The sequence below is a fragment of the Schizophyllum commune genome, assembly GCF_000143185.2.
Source record: "Schizophyllum commune H4-8 unplaced genomic scaffold SCHCOscaffold_5, whole genome shotgun sequence".
Classification (NCBI taxonomy): Eukaryota; Fungi; Basidiomycota; class Agaricomycetes; order Agaricales; family Schizophyllaceae; genus Schizophyllum; species Schizophyllum commune.
The window spans coordinates 1,653,822-1,667,773 of record NW_026089542.1 but is presented as its reverse complement, the minus strand read 5'-3'; the positions used below and the strand labels follow the sequence as shown (position 1 = coordinate 1,667,773).

The 13,952-nt window shown below is 57.6% G+C and overlaps 6 protein-coding genes across 6 annotated transcripts; 2 read left to right on the top strand and 4 right to left on the bottom strand.

The window, feature by feature from the left end:
* The first annotated feature begins 81 nt into the window (after positions 1-81).
* On the top strand, positions 82-1,801 carry SCHCODRAFT_02622514 (NAD(P)-binding protein). The gene is made up of 9 exons (XM_050345122.1): positions 82-516; positions 582-611; positions 667-684; positions 732-796; positions 907-1,134; positions 1,192-1,276; positions 1,327-1,557; positions 1,608-1,666; positions 1,717-1,801. Exons 1-9 carry the CDS (start codon positions 214-216, stop codon positions 1,769-1,771), a joined length of 1,074 nt encoding a protein of 357 aa, XP_050200540.1. The 5' UTR covers positions 82-213; the 3' UTR covers positions 1,772-1,801.
* A 150-nt stretch (positions 1,802-1,951) lies between these two features.
* SCHCODRAFT_02500894 (Orm1 type endoplasmic reticulum protein) lies at positions 1,952-2,822 on the bottom strand (the record flags this gene model as incomplete). The annotated part of the gene is made up of 5 exons (XM_003036593.2): positions 1,952-2,104; positions 2,164-2,260; positions 2,320-2,474; positions 2,531-2,643; positions 2,699-2,822. The coding sequence occupies 5 exons, from the start codon at positions 2,820-2,822 to the stop codon at positions 1,952-1,954; spliced, it is 642 nt and encodes a 213-aa protein (XP_003036639.2).
* A 267-nt stretch (positions 2,823-3,089) lies between these two features.
* SCHCODRAFT_02666781 (uncharacterized protein) lies at positions 3,090-6,844 on the top strand (the record flags this gene model as incomplete). The annotated part of the gene is made up of 7 exons (XM_050346573.1): positions 3,090-3,235; positions 3,286-3,445; positions 3,493-3,930; positions 3,977-4,057; positions 4,106-4,690; positions 4,737-6,768; positions 6,825-6,844. The coding sequence occupies 7 exons, from the start codon at positions 3,090-3,092 to the stop codon at positions 6,842-6,844; spliced, it is 3,462 nt and encodes a 1,153-aa protein (XP_050200539.1).
* Positions 6,845-7,259: 415 nt separating this feature from the next.
* Positions 7,260-10,199, bottom strand: SCHCODRAFT_02500783 (WD40 repeat-like protein; the record flags this gene model as incomplete). The annotated part of the gene is made up of 6 exons (XM_003036592.1): positions 7,260-7,836; positions 7,889-8,025; positions 8,077-9,031; positions 9,080-9,912; positions 9,967-10,114; positions 10,162-10,199. 6 exons carry the CDS (start codon positions 10,197-10,199, stop codon positions 7,260-7,262), a joined length of 2,688 nt encoding a protein of 895 aa, XP_003036638.1.
* A 162-nt stretch (positions 10,200-10,361) lies between these two features.
* On the bottom strand, positions 10,362-12,086 carry SCHCODRAFT_02622504 (PCI-domain-containing protein). The gene is made up of 7 exons (XM_003036591.2): positions 12,001-12,086; positions 11,739-11,931; positions 11,542-11,686; positions 11,266-11,484; positions 10,949-11,211; positions 10,746-10,895; positions 10,362-10,692 (listed from the first exon to the last, which is right to left on the bottom strand). Exons 1-7 carry the CDS (start codon positions 12,052-12,054, stop codon positions 10,472-10,474), a joined length of 1,245 nt encoding a protein of 414 aa, XP_003036637.1. The 5' UTR covers positions 12,055-12,086; the 3' UTR covers positions 10,362-10,471.
* Positions 12,087-12,154: 68 nt separating this feature from the next.
* On the bottom strand, positions 12,155-13,458 carry SCHCODRAFT_02622501 (TIP41-domain-containing protein). The gene is made up of 4 exons (XM_050345121.1): positions 13,084-13,458; positions 12,678-13,035; positions 12,451-12,627; positions 12,155-12,400 (listed from the first exon to the last, which is right to left on the bottom strand). The coding sequence occupies exons 1-4, from the start codon at positions 13,413-13,415 to the stop codon at positions 12,251-12,253; spliced, it is 1,017 nt and encodes a 338-aa protein (XP_050200538.1). The 5' UTR covers positions 13,416-13,458; the 3' UTR covers positions 12,155-12,250.
* Positions 13,459-13,952: the final 494 nt, after the last annotated feature.

The window sequence follows — 13,952 nt, the reverse complement described above, 5'->3', positions numbered from 1 at the left end:
ACGCGACGCGTCTTGACGCGATCGAGCCGTTATCGGGATGACGACAATTTTTGATCAACGACGATCAGTGGCGATCTAAGCGCCTGTCCACTTGGTCAGTCTGTCCCCGACCCCCTCATCCCCTATTCCCCATCCCCCTCCTCCGCTTTTCTTTTCCCCTCTTACAATACACACTGCCCCCACATACATCTGCCCACCACCATTTCTTCCACTATGGCCGCCGCACCCAAAGGCGTCCTGCTGAAGGCAGACCCCATTGCCGCCACCTTCCGCGAAGAAGTCAAGACTGCGCTCGCCCAGCGCCCCCGCCCACCCAAGCTCGTCGGCATCCTTGCCACTGCAGCCGCGCCCAGCCGCTTCTACGCGGACTTCACGCGCAAGCAGTGCGAGGATCTCGGCTTCCAGTTCGAGCTCCGTACGACGGGGGCGGCGAAGGACGCGGCGCTGGCGGAGGGCGAGGGCGTGGAGGAGGCGATCATTGAGGCGAATGAGGATGAGGGGGTGGATGGAATTATGGTGGGTGGTAGGAAGGGGGATGGAAGTAGGGAAGGTTAAAGGCTAATGGGTCGTGATGCGTATAGGTCTACTTCCCCATATTTGGATCGCAGCAGGTGCGTTTGTGAGAGAGTGCATGCCTTGGGGAGAGATGCTCATGAGGATCATCAGGACCATTACCTGCAGCAGGTAGGGCGCCCGCATCAGCACAAAAGCCGAAGATATAGCCATTATAGGTGGTCTCGCCGCTGAAGGACGTGGAGGGCCTGCACTTCAAGTTCCACTACAACTTGTACCACAAGTACGTAGGAATTTCATTTCCTCCTTCCCCCTGATAGCCCTTCACCCACCCTTGGGATCGCACCCACAATCCCACCTCATTGAACTTCGAAACTGACCTGACATTCTCAGCATCCGTTTCATCGAGCCCCGCTCGCTCACCTCGTCCACGATGACCGTGTCCACCGAGAGCGCGCCGGACCACTCCAAGACGGAGACCCCGCCGCCCGGCACGTTCAAGTCGATCATCCCCTGCACGCCTCTGGCGGTCGTGAAGACCCTCGAGCACGCAGGCGTGTATAACAAGCTGCTCCCGTATGGCGACCGCGCGTACGGGAAGACTATCGTGGTTATCAACCGGTGCGTGTCGAAGATGTGAAAGGAAGCATATGGGCCTAGTGGCTGATCTGGTGGCAGGTCTGAAGTGGTGGGACGCCCGCTGGCGGCGCTGCTGGCGAATGACGGCGCGCGTGTGTTCTCGGTGGATATTGATTCCATTCAGGTCCGTACAGTGTTCTCGAAGGCAATGAATGGGAATTGACCGCGTTGCAGGAGTACACCAAGCGCCCGAGGGATACAGAAGACGCAGCGCGCCGGTACCACCCTCGCCACGTCGTCCACCCGTGCAGCATGGAGCTGAAGGACTGCCTTGCGATCGCTGACGTTGTCGTCTCTGCCGTCCCCAGCCCATCGTACAAGGTCAAGACCGCATGGCTCAAGGACGGCTGCGTCTGCGTCAATGTGGCCGCAGACAAGAACTTCGAGGCCGATGTGCGGGAAAAGGTGAGGGTCATCGCGTCGTCATCGCCGAGTTGCGTCTGACCCCGATACAGGCATCACTGTACGTACCTGCAGTTGGCAAAGTGACCATCCTTATGCTTTTGCGCAACCTGTAAGTGCCTGTCCGAACGCGTCAGTCCTTTTGCTTATTCCAATAAATAGGCTACGGCTGCAGCAGTACCAAGACGCAATCAAGGAGGAGTCGAAGGCTTCGTAGCACCCATAGAGCGAGCCTGGGACAGAGATGTAATTTAGACAGAGAGCATTATATGTATCGAAATAAATGGTCTTGTATTAGTACAACCGTACCAGGATGTGTGTGGGGTTTGATGCTGCAGAGAGTGTGGGGCTCCAAAAGCTTGTCCATGAACAACCATAAGATATCCGACAGGAAGGGTCACCGGAAGTGCGCCTCGGTTATGTCGCGCGGCGATGGGCGTTCACCGATGGGTGTCGACATCCCGGAGGGCGGGAAGCTGGGCGTCACCGGGGTCGAGAAGCCAGAGGCAGTATCGGGGGCCGTCATAAAGCGAAGGCGGTGCCGATGTAGCTAAGGGGTGGGTTGTCAGCAAGGCCAGAGTGCCGAGGTCGTAAGCTGCGATTGCGTACCTGCGGCAGCTTAGGGATGAGGACGAAGATGAGGGCGCTGACGTTGATAGCGAATACCCAGGGGTTGTAGGCTGTGTAATGTGTGGACGCGAGGAAACTGGGGGAGGAAGAAGTGGAATTAGTTGAATATAGGGTGAGGAAGGGTGTGCCACGTACAGCGCCACCGGTACGCAGAACAACCACTTCTTGGCGGGCGTATATTGTGCGCCGTCGTCTATTTGCTCCCAGAGCGTGAGGTCATCGTATGCACCTCCGTGGAGATCGTTCTCGAAGGGTATGCCCGTTACCCAATGGAACATTAGATAGGTAAGCTGCGTGGAGGGGTTCAGAACTGCGGACGCGGGTATCGAAGGCAAGGGGCACGCACAGCGAGATAGATGAGATTGACCAGCGTCCAGCTTATCTGCGGGGTCATCCCAGGTATGGTGTCGATGATAATTTTGCCCGTGATGATGAGGACAATGTGGATGAGCCAGGCGCCTATGCAGCCATGTCGTCAGCGGCCGCGGACGCCCCTGTTCGTCGTTCTACGCACCCTTTGCATTGACCCAGTTCGCGTTGATGTTCACGTACGCGCTACGGTCGAGCACGTCCTCCACTGAGCGGTCCTGGACCTCCTCGACCTTGACGAGCGAGCCTGATCGGTCTCTGGTACGCATCCTGTGGGTGGTCGGGCGCGGCATGGACGGCACTTGGATGTTGTTGAGCACGGGCACTTGTATCGAGGGCACGCTGCGGGCCATTATGCGCGTCTTTATGCGCACGCTGGCGCTGGAGGAGATGAAGGAAGGGACCACGAAAGCAGTGCACGAAAACGGCAACCCATCTCATTCTCGCACCACACCACCGGCAAACGCCGGTGCTCCTTGCGTTCGCCCACCTCGGCCGACGACAGGCGCCCACAACTTCAACTTCACCTTGGCGCCATGGGTCTCCTCTGTTGGTGCACGCTCTACCCGCAGGGACCTTCCAACCTTGCGGCCATCCGCTTCTCGGCCCCGGTCCGCGTCGCCAGCATTCACGTATTTCCCAAGGGAGCACGACCCTTTGCGGATTACGAGGACTTCACTTCGTGGGTGACACTCTGCGTCGTAGGTACACTTAACATATAATTGCTTGCAGCGAAACTGCACCGGAATGCTTCTATGCCGAGCTCTTCTTCAACGCCACTCCTATCCATATTTCCGAGAGGGACAAGAACAGGTTTCCTAATTCGCTTGTTCCGACTACTCTCGCATATGCAGGGAGTCATGTTGACTATACAGTAGACATGGGAACAGAGGTTAGTAGGTTCCCGTATATACCGCTTGTCGATCTAATCGCTTACAGCATGCCACCCGCCTCATGATTGTCAAGGGCAACTTCAAACGGCTTTCGCTTGCTGTCTACGGCGACCTCGTCTCCGATTTGGCTGCTCCAAAGCCGGAACCTGCTCCAGTATCACTGAGTTCCATCGAGCCGCGACCTTTGAGTGCAGCCCTAGATCTCGTTAACGCTCAAGACGCATCCTCTGTTGCTACGAAGCTAATGACGCTGTTGAAAAACCCTCCGCCTCTGCACGTTATCCTGCGCTCTCAGTTCTGTCTTAAACCTGACGACGACACCTGGGATCATCCGGACTATCCCAACGTCTATGTAGACCTTGCTGAGCAGCTCGAGGACTTCAAATTCCGAGCGGTAATCTACTGGACCCGCCCTATCAGCGAGACCGCGTCAGAAGAGGATATCTCAGCATATTTTTCTAGATTTGCGCGGTCCATTGACGAGGTGCGTGCGCCATAGGGAACCTACGTTCTGTGTTGACCTTCAGCAGCATAACGATCACGCTGAAGTTGTTTCTCGCATGCTGCGTTATGTGGCTGCGCACCCGTCGGTCGTTCCCGAACGTCTTTTTGTCAGTGATATCAGAAACCCGCCACGCACACTCACTGACCGACTCCAGGCTGCCTTGGATGCGTCGAAGATTCTCGCTGTGGAGCCTCTTGAGGACTGGTCTCTCGAAGATGTTCTCTACGCAAGCGCGAACGTCGTCATTGCTCGTCATCTCTGCACACCCGACTTCCTGGCCAGCTTGCAATCCATATCATCTAAGGCAAGCGCCACTCGCCATCGACGTTCAATCGCAAGCAGGATAGTAGCTCGCTTGCAAGGTTGGCGTATATTCGAGGATGCCCTCGAGGACGCCGATGGATGCGACTACTTTGCTGCCACGCGCTTCCTCGCTGACATTGGGACTGAGGAGATCTCGCTCGGGATCTGGCTCCTGTGCATGGTACAGCACCAAGATATGAGTGAAAGGCTAGCCCAGCGACCATTGCCTGCGACCTCTACGTTGCCGCCTCTGTGTTTGAGGCGGAGACGACGAGAAATAAGCAGCGACGAGTTCACTGCCTTCCTGAAAGCCTTCCTTGGTACTGCTGCCGTTGTTGGCGTGGCTTGTTGGGCAGACTGCTTCGCGAACGATATCTGCTTCGAGCGCGCGCTGGCCGTGCTGCATTTGTGGCAACAAGCACCCGGCTACTCAGAGGTGGGGAACCTGCGTCAAGAAGACATTTTTGCTCATAATTGTACAGATAGTCAATCTCATACTTGCTTTGGACCAGACCTGCCGCCGCATCAAGTGGAGCATGGAGGACAGAACCGCCCCGCGCAGAACCGAGCTGCTCGCCGAACAAATCCTTACCGACCTTGCATTCGAGCCCAAAGCCGTACTTCGCGACGAGCTGGTGACTACCATCCTCGCTATTCAACCTCCCCTCAGCTACATTACCGAGGACACCCGGATAGCCATGCAGAAGCTCGCAAGGGCCGTCGACGATGGGCTCCAGGAAGGTGTCGAAGGCCTTGCGCAGGACTCAGAGCATCCGTATACCTTACGTCGTCTGTCCGTTGTCCGTGTCGCTTTGGCCATGGTCGAGCAGGCGTTGGAAGATACGGTGCGGGGCGAGTGGGACGTCATCCAGGCGTTGCACTCCGAGAAGAAGCAGGGGCTACTAGTGATCCTTGGTGACCTGCTTAAGGGCGTCGTACAGGACCTCAATGCACACTTCTCCGTTCGCATGCTGCCTCCTTCCGGGGGCGCGGCCATGCTGAACCAGCTCTTTCTTACGGCGGAAGACCTGGTGGCCGTCATCTCCCCTCTGGCTGGCGCCTACCCGCTATCGAGTCGCCCTCTGTACGAACTCGCAACCGCAATGGCGCACGTCATCGTCTGCGCGGGCCTGGTGGGTTCCGCTTATCCCACACCCAACACCGGCCGCGACAACATTCGCGTATCCGCGCGCGATGCCGAGCTCGGCTGCCTTGAGCTGCTCGCACAGCTGTGCACCGAGGACGCGCGGACGGACGCGGGCAAGCCCGGGGCGGAGGTCGTGCTCCGGGCGTTGTTCGAGAGTGCTCTACGCAGCGAGGGGAAGGATCCGGCACTGCATCTGGCGGGCGTGTTCCAGGTGGTCGAGCGCCTTCTTCCGCGCGCGGAGGATATGTCGGACAGCAACGGGCCGTCGTACTGGGTGGCGGATATCCTGCCGCACGTGCTTCGTGAGCTCAGTGCGTTTTTTCGAGCGCTGGACGTGGAGCGGAAGATTCAGCTTCTGGAGCGCCTGATCAAGCTCGACGATGGGTTGATTGGCGTGGGGGAGTGGCTGTTGACGGAGGAAGTCAAGCATATGGGCAAGCTTTTGGAGGACCTTCCACACGACGCCTCCTCCACGGACACCAAGACATCGTGGAAACTTCATGACTTGGCTTTGTCCGCGCGCTTGCTGGCGAAACTCCTTAGCAAGGATGCCCCGCTTGCAACGTGGACAATCGACGCCTTCCGATGCACCGAGGGCCTGTCTGCCGACCTCACAGCCTGCCTGACAGCGATGTTGGAACGTCAATATACGTCGGTCGACCTCACAGATCTCGCGGTAGCTTTGGCGAAAGCAGACGGAGGTGTATTAGAAGATGGCCTCCGCTTCATCACAGCTCTTTGGTTGTTGCGAGGCGTGCAGTCAGATCTATCATCGACCCGTTTGGACTCTGCTCTTGCCATCATCCGCGCCCTCCCGTCGACAGTCATCAAACCACCCCTTCTCAAGATGGAACTTAGAAAAACCCTCTCGACCGTCTCTCAAAGAACCGCGTTACCATCGGAAGTGTCTTCTTCCATTATCTCCATCCTCGGCTGGTTGGCCTCCCAAGCAAACAAGTCGCTCCGTGTCCTCTCCGCCATCTCCCTCGACAACCTTTCCCACCTCTACGACCTCCTTGCCGACTCCCTCCCCGCCGACCAGGCACGAATCCTCGAAAAGGTTCGCACGAAGATCACCGTCGACGAGGACGAGATCCTCCTTCCACCCCTCGTCACCCTCCCCGAAACCTGGACAATCATCCCAGAGGAGCTGGAAAACGCGCGCCGGCCACAGACAGCCCCGTCGACGCCAAAGCGCAACGGCAACACACCTGATATTCTCGGCCCCATCATCTCCCCACCGACGGCAATCCTGCGCTCTCCCGCAGCGACAGGCCTGACGAAGACATACTCAAAGAACGATTTCCGGCACTTGCGCCAGTTGTCTGCGTCGATGCAGAATACGAGCAGGATGCCGAGTACGCATGGTGCGTGCTCTATTTTCTGAGTTAAGAATGCCAGGAATCTCTGATTCACTTTGCAGTTGATGTACGCGACCTGTAGTGTGCTACGTGCTCGCTACTGATGTTCCATAGGACTTCGGTGCGGAGAACCCATCGCCAATGATGTTGACGATGCCTATGCCTGGGATGGGTGCAGACGCGGGCTACATGCAACAGTAGATGGAGCTACGTACAGAACTAGTTATTGGCCCCAACGACGGTGCGCGTGGGTGAGGCTGCTCGTGCGTACAGTCTGATCACATCTAGGTGGCCAACGTCCTGAAGAGGGTGTGGCGAGGTTTACGAATACGATTACGAGGAAGCCTGCTAGAGAAGTGCCAACGCCATAGCCATAGCCATAACACGCAGCAATAGGAGCGTTGCCTTAACCCGAGATTATGCATAGGAGGGAATACATATATGATTGTACAGTATCATGCACGCGACAATTCTATGCTACAGCCATAGCGCAACATCTATGCTGACGCCGCAACTGCCATAGGCGAGTCGATCGGCATCGCATCACCATCGGCGTCCACACCGAACATCCCATCGTCCATCTCCCCCAAGATGTAGTCGATCATGTAGCTATCCTGCACCAGCCGCCCCATCCTCGCCAGATGTCGTTCCGTATAGGGCACAAGCGCTTCGATGACCTCCCTCAGCGCCGTGCTCCCAGCACCACTGCTCAGATGTAGGTCGCTGCTCGCCAACGCCGCCTCCCCCTGCTCCTGGGTGAACGCCGCCATGACCTCGTCCGCGGAGCGCAACTTGACGATCGCGTACAGCACGCGCTGGGCGACCGCGCTCACCTTGGCGTTCGCGTTCCAGTCGCGCACGAAGCGCAGGAGCTTGCACAGTTCGGCGCCCTCGAGGGTGCGCAGGACTTCGTCGACGGAGGTGGAGCCGGTGATGGAGGACCTGCGGTCTTCGGCGGAGGCGCCGACGGTCTTGAACAGGGAGAGCAGGCGGCCGGGCTGCGAGAGGGAGATGCAGATCTGGATGGCCTTCCGGTAGTCGTGGAGGGATAGGTAGTTCATGAAGGCTTGTTCCCTGTTGATGGTTTGAATCTACGAATTACGGACTTTGGCTTCGGGAGACTTACTGCTCTACCATCCCCGAACGCTTGTCTTCCTCTTCCTTCTGCGCCTCTAATGTGTTGTCTTCCCAGAACGTCACGACCGAATCCGCGGCGCCCGACAAGATCATGCGCTCGTCAGAGCTCGTTGCCAAAGCCCAAACCTCGTCGGTTGTCAGCTTGTTGTAGTCACTGAAATATCCGAGGGCACTAACTTTATCTTCGTGATTGTCGAGCGTCGTCATGCACTCCTCCTCCCGCACATTCCACACCTTCACCAAACCATCGGACGCAGAGCTAATCATCTGCATCCCCGCATTGATGAAGTCGACGCGCAAAACCGAGTTTGTATGCCCCTCGAAGGTCTTCACGCACGAATAATCGTCCAGATTCCACAGCTTCACCGTCTTGTCGCCGCTGCCCGTCGCCAACACGCGCTCCTCCCTCCCAAAGCGCACGCTCCACACGCCGCGCTTGTGCCCCTTGCAGGTCCCCGCTAACCGCAGCTCGCCATGCGAGTCGATATGCCACACCTTCGCGGTACGGTCCTGCGAGCCGGAGACCAAGAGTCGGTTATTGGGCGCGACGTCGAGGGAATTGATGTCCTTGTCGTGCGCTTTCAGGGTGACGAGACTTCTGCACTTGACGGGCCCGTCTCCGGTGTTTGAAAGCACGTTCTGGAGATCCCACATCTTGATCGTGCGGTCCTGGCTGCCGGTAAAGAGGAAGAGCTCTGCGCCGGGCTCCTTGCTCCGCGACATGGCGATGGCACCGACGCTTTCTGCGTGACCTTCGCAGAGGCCGACGCAGCGATATTGGACGTCGTCGCCGTCGCCTACTGGTGCCCATATTCGGGCGGAGCGGTCTTTGCTGCCGCTGACTAGGATCCGGTAGTCGGCGCTGTGGTCAAGGCACAGCACGATGTCGGCGTGACCCTCGAGTAGGCGCGCGTCGAAGGTGGAGGTGGAGTATAGTCGAATGAGAGATGAGTTGGTGGCCAAGGCGACGTGCGTATCGCGAGAGGCAGGGCGCGGCGAGAGGAAAGTTGCATCGACGATCTCGTCGTTAAAGCCGATCAACTGCCGGGTGAGGGTGCGAGAAGAGAGCGAGTGGAAACGGATGTTCTGGTCTGCGTGCACTGAGATGATGGTAGATTGAGAGGGCACATATCTGGAGCAACCTTGAGCAACCGTACGCGCAGGACATGAAGAGACTTACAATGCCTGCGTAATCTGCTGCCTCTCTTCCTCGTCGTCTGAGATGGTAGCATACCCCTCGCCTAGGCTGTAGAGGACCTTGCCGGAGTTGCAGTCCCATACTTTTACGGCGCCGCTCGCGCCGGCAGTATAGAACACAAGACCCCCATTCGACGATGATGATGCCCCGTTGTCGGTTTGGACGAGCCCACACGCCTCGACCGACTCGAGAATCGGAATCGTCTTGTAGGGCGTCGTATTGACGGAGCTCTCTTTGGCTTTGCCTTTCCCTGATTTTGGTCTGGCCGACAGGTTCTTGAGCGCATCCGCCAGATCCCACACCAAGACCACCGAGTCGCGGCCTCCACTGACCAGCCACCTGCCGTCAGGTGATACGTCCAGACCGCGCGGAACAGAGACGTGGCCTTCGAGAAGGATGTCTGGCTTTACGACACCGCCAGTTTTTGCAGCGTGCTTCGCGAGGTCGAAGACCCGTATGCGAGTGTCAAGGGAGGCGGTGAAGAGCTGCATGCTAGTCGTCGGCGAGAGGCTGAACTTCAGAGCACTGACTACACCACCGTGGCCCTTGAAGACATGGGTGATGAAGCCGCGGGCGAGGTCCCAGACTTTGACAACGCCATCTGCAGAGCCGGATGCTAGGTAGCTGGAGGTGGGGTCGACGGTGCAGACGTGCACTGGGGCGTCATGTGCGCGAGAAACGACTCGTGTCGGCTGTGTTGAAGGGGTCTGTCCGTTCTTTGGCACGTCGAATATACGTAGGGAGAGCGATGAGGAGAACACAGCCAGTTGGGCGCCGGATGGTGTGAGCGCCAGGGAGGTGACATCCTCGGTATCCTGCGAAGCAGCGTAAGTGATGCACACACCCCTTCCACACGAGTGAAACCGCACCCCAGGGTACCGAAATATCTCTTCTCCAGAGACCACCTCTGTTAGCAGGACCTCGTCGGAGAGGGTAGTGATGATTCTCGCTGCGTCCTGGGTGATCGCGACTGGTCCGCCCGTGTATATGGGTCCCACAACGCGTGCCTTTTTAAACCTGATACATATCAGCACTGACTCCTACGGGCAATGTAGCGTACGCACGACGTCTTCAGCTTGTTTCGCGTGTTTGGAGGCGCCATTGTTGCGGTTGAGGCGAAGCGGCTAAGTGCACAATGCACATTTCCCCCTCGATCGATCGGTACACTCTGACGGGCCGAACTTCCGGAGGCCTCAAGCGCGCGCGGCTGAACTCAGTGCAGATACGATGTGTACGAAATGGGCCACCTGAGACGGTACCGGGCTACTTGGTACTCTCAAGATGATGATAGCTTGTACATACACACATACAACAAGGAGATGTAAAGTTGCTGCTACAGTATGTCAACAATATATACTGGTCTTCACTCCGCTTTCAAGCAGCCGCAGCCTGAGCCTGCACAGGCACTGCGCCACCCTGCCGTCTGGCGTTCGCGATAACCTCCATGACGCCTACCAGGCCGGTCTTCCAGGCGACGAGCCGCTTCTCCAAAGCCTCCCACTGCTCGCGCTCGAAGGCGCGTGCTGTTGCGCGTACGATGTGCAGCGTCTTCGTCGTCTGGGAGAGCTTGCCGAGGACGAGGCCGGCGCGGATGACTGGGATGACGACGTGAGTAGGATGTACTTGGCACTAGGAGAAGGCGCTTTACCATCGATCACCCATTTCTCCACCTCCGTCGCGTCGACGTCCAGCGCCTCCGCGATCGTGGAGTAGGGCAGGTTCTGCCCGACGTGCTTGAAGCCAAGCGATGCAAGGGTCAACAAGCGGATTTTGTGCTCGAGATCAGCAGGGCTCAAGCCTTATCGACTTCGTCAACCGATTGCCTTATTGGCTTCGAGATCGTGTACGCACCGTACTTCTCAACGGCACCGGCGTTCGATGATGCCCAGGACCTGTACTCTGGGAGGCCACCGCTCAGGAAGATCTGCAGAAGCGGGAAGAGTTCGTGGTCCTTCGCCGCAACGACAGCGTCGAGCTTGAACAACGGGTCGAAGTCGAAGATGGTGGGTAGTCGGAGAGCGAGAGAGATCGCTTGAGCCGCGGCCTCGCGGGCCTCTGGAGATGAGGGAGGCAGCGAGCGTGCGTACAGCTGAACGAATCCGTATGCAGTGGTGCTACATACTCAGCATCAGCAAAGGAGTATTGTGCACTGCAGATTGTATACTCACAGATCGTCAGCCTGCACGAACGCGTCGACGATCGCCTTCAAGAACTGGCTCTTTTTCTCGGACGTGACATCCCATTCCGAGATCCACTTCTCCACGTCTGTGCGCGACAACTGGAGCACGGAGAGCTCGCCCTGCGCGGCAGCGATCGCCAGGAGCGCGTTGTAGACATCGAGGCGCAGGGAGGACGTGCGCGGCAAGAGGTTGAAGAGGTTCGTCAATCTATGAGGGGATAGATGAGCTTTGTGAGGGGGCGAGATTCACAGCTTGTATACGCACATGCGGTACTTCAAGCCGGACTGGGTAGTAGGTGCGGAGGCGATCGTCTGGATGAGAGGGGGGAGGAGCGGGCTGGCCTCGGCAGAGGTGGCGGGGTAGAGTGAGATCAAGTGGGAGAACAGCAGATTGAAGAAGCCCTCGATCTCTGCGAGGCGATCAGACCGCGCCGGACGCGTTCAGGATCGACTCCGACGTACCCTTCTCAGTCCCTTCCCCCAAGGTCTTCACCTCCGGTACAAGGTGCGAGAAGATCTCCCGTTTCCTGTCGTCATCCTCGCTCAGCGACTTCTTGCCCTCCTCAGTTTTGAGCGCCTCGGAGAACGGGCGGATGAAGGAGGTGCGCTCCTCATCCGAGTGATTCCTGACGAGGAAGTTGACCAGTTCTTGGATCTGGTAGTAGATGATTAGATTATGGCTGGCTGACCGCGCACAACGCCTCGTAGATCTCGCACCACGCACCTGCTCCTCGAAGGTCCCCTCGGCAAATATTGATACAGAATCCGTGCTGGCCATTTTTTGAGCGCGCTTTGATCGACGAAGGAAACACAAAGGACTTCTGCCCAAATGGAGCAAAGTCAGAAACGGAAGCCTTTGTGGCGCTCATTTCACACGGCTGGCTTAGGTGCAAAGGCCGACTGCGTCGTGCGGAAGTACACGGTAGCTTGGTATAATACAGGAATACAGCACATGTTATTTTGTTATAGAGCTCTCAAAGCTCCAGCACTTCCAACCTCTTCCCCAGCCCGTCCCATCCTGTTCCGGCACCGCGTCTCTGGCTGCCTGGTATCTTCTCTGCGAGGACTTGAGCGATCCAAGTAGGATTTGTCAAGGGTGTCAGGTCGTTCGGGTCCAGCAGGAGCTTGGGTTCTAAATTAGTTGTCAGACTTCAAGGAAAGGGCGCCTGCTCACCTGCTTAACCTTCGCATACTCTGCCTCCCATCCTCCACTCTCTCGCACAACTACCGTCTTGCCATTCGTCCCAGGCGCATGTGAGCTATAGATGCGAGTGTCGTATGTTCTGAACAGCACATTGTCGACGCGCAGCGTGAATCTTGCTAAGATGAATATGCACGCCGGCATGACGCGCTGAAGGGAATCTGAGCGTCGCGTTGCCACAAATAATGGCAGTGACATACGATGCGAACGAGGAGGCTCGAGGCGCCATTGTCATGCAGCTCATCTTCAAACAGAGGGATCTCAGCATAGAAGACGATAGGATCGGGCCGCGTGAGTTCTGCCAGCGGTATCGCATGCGAGGGATTTGTTGGGTCCGCAGGCTGCCACCTGAACTCTGCAGAGGCAGGACGAGGCTTCGGAGGCGCGGGCTCATCATTCTCTGCGTCGGATGCTGCCCCATCATCCGCATAAGAAGGCGCGGCGGGCCAATCATCGTCGGAAGTCAACCGATGCCCTTTGTATGTCGTCGTGAACGTCCAGTCAAACGGACGCGTCTGCGCTGTCTTCGGCATAGGCAAGCTCGAGTTCGGATCTGTACTGCATTGCTCGTTATGATCCAGCGTCCGGGGCGCTTAGGGTACTTACCGACTCTTCATCCATGCATCGGCGTAGTTCACCTTGATCATGCCTTTGCCGTTCGCGTCATCGTCCTTCTTGACGCCGCGCAACGCGTCTTCGCAGGTGAAACTATATTTCCAGCCGCTCGGGCGGTGCTCAAGCAGTAGGAAGTTGCCGCCAAAGGTCATCTCTGGGATGGCAGGCAGGTCCAGAGAGGACTGCAGCTGCGCGCATTGCGGGATCGACGAGATGGGGTTTGTCGACGCCGTGATATACCAATCCGGCTCCGTGAGATGTATCGTCCGCGCATTGACGGACTCCAGCAGCTTGTGAGGCGGTAATTTGGTGTCTGTGGCCATGGGCGCTAAGCTGCCTCGTCGTGATCACGGTCGGGAACAAGAAGCGATCAACAGTTTGCGCGTTGTCTCCAACAGCCACCATGGAATCCGAGTCGCGCCCGGAGTCGCCGTCGGCGATCCCGCAGGATCTCTGGTCATCTATCCTCGACTCTGTGTCCTCGACGCGCTCTATACCCTCCAAGCAGATTGTGCTTCTCGGCCAGCCGGGGACGGGGAAGACTACATTGTCCAACGCGCTCCTCCAGAAAGAACCTGCCGGCGATGACCAGGAGAAGATGGACTTCGCGCTCGGATACGATTGGGCGGACGTGCGGGATGAGGGTGATGAGTCTGGTACGTGAGCAACGCGTCGAGCATTGAGTATTTCACGAATTTTGCACGCCACAGACACGCTTGCGCGCCTCTCTGTGTATACGGTGCCTTCGTCGCAGCCCACGTATACATCCTTGCTACCCCACTTCATCCCCCCTCAGAACAATCTGCAACATTCGCTCTTCATGATTGTTCTGGACTGGACGAAACCGTGGACATTTGTTG

Excerpts from the sequence above, each read along its gene's own strand:
- SCHCODRAFT_02622501 (XM_050345121.1), bottom strand. The coding sequence starts at position 13,415 with ATGGCCACAGACACCAAATTACCGCCTCACAAGCTGCTGGAGTCCGTC. Across the intron at positions 12,628-12,677 it reads CGAGCCTCCTCGTTCGCATC|CGCGTCATGCCGGCGTGCAT; the intron begins GTATGTCACTGC and ends GATTCCCTTCAG. Across the intron at positions 12,401-12,450 it reads AGTATGCGAAGGTTAAGCAG|CTCCTGCTGGACCCGAACGA; the intron begins GTGAGCAGGCGC and ends TTAGAACCCAAG.
- SCHCODRAFT_02622504 (XM_003036591.2), bottom strand. The coding sequence starts at position 12,054 with ATGGCCAGCACGGATTCTGTATCAATATTTGCCGAGGGGACCTTCGAG. Across the intron at positions 11,687-11,738 it reads GGGGGAAGGGACTGAGAAGG|AGATCGAGGGCTTCTTCAAT; the intron begins GTACGTCGGAGT and ends ATCGCCTCGCAG. Across the intron at positions 10,693-10,745 it reads GGAGAAATGGGTGATCGATG|TCATCCGCGCCGGCCTCGTC; the intron begins GTAAAGCGCCTT and ends TCGTCATCCCAG.
- SCHCODRAFT_02622514 (XM_050345122.1), top strand. The coding sequence starts at position 214 with ATGGCCGCCGCACCCAAAGGCGTCCTGCTGAAGGCAGACCCCATTGCC. Across the intron at positions 1,558-1,607 it reads AGGCCGATGTGCGGGAAAAG|GCATCACTGTACGTACCTGC; the intron begins GTGAGGGTCATC and ends ACCCCGATACAG. Across the intron at positions 1,667-1,716 it reads CTTATGCTTTTGCGCAACCT|GCTACGGCTGCAGCAGTACC; the intron begins GTAAGTGCCTGT and ends TCCAATAAATAG.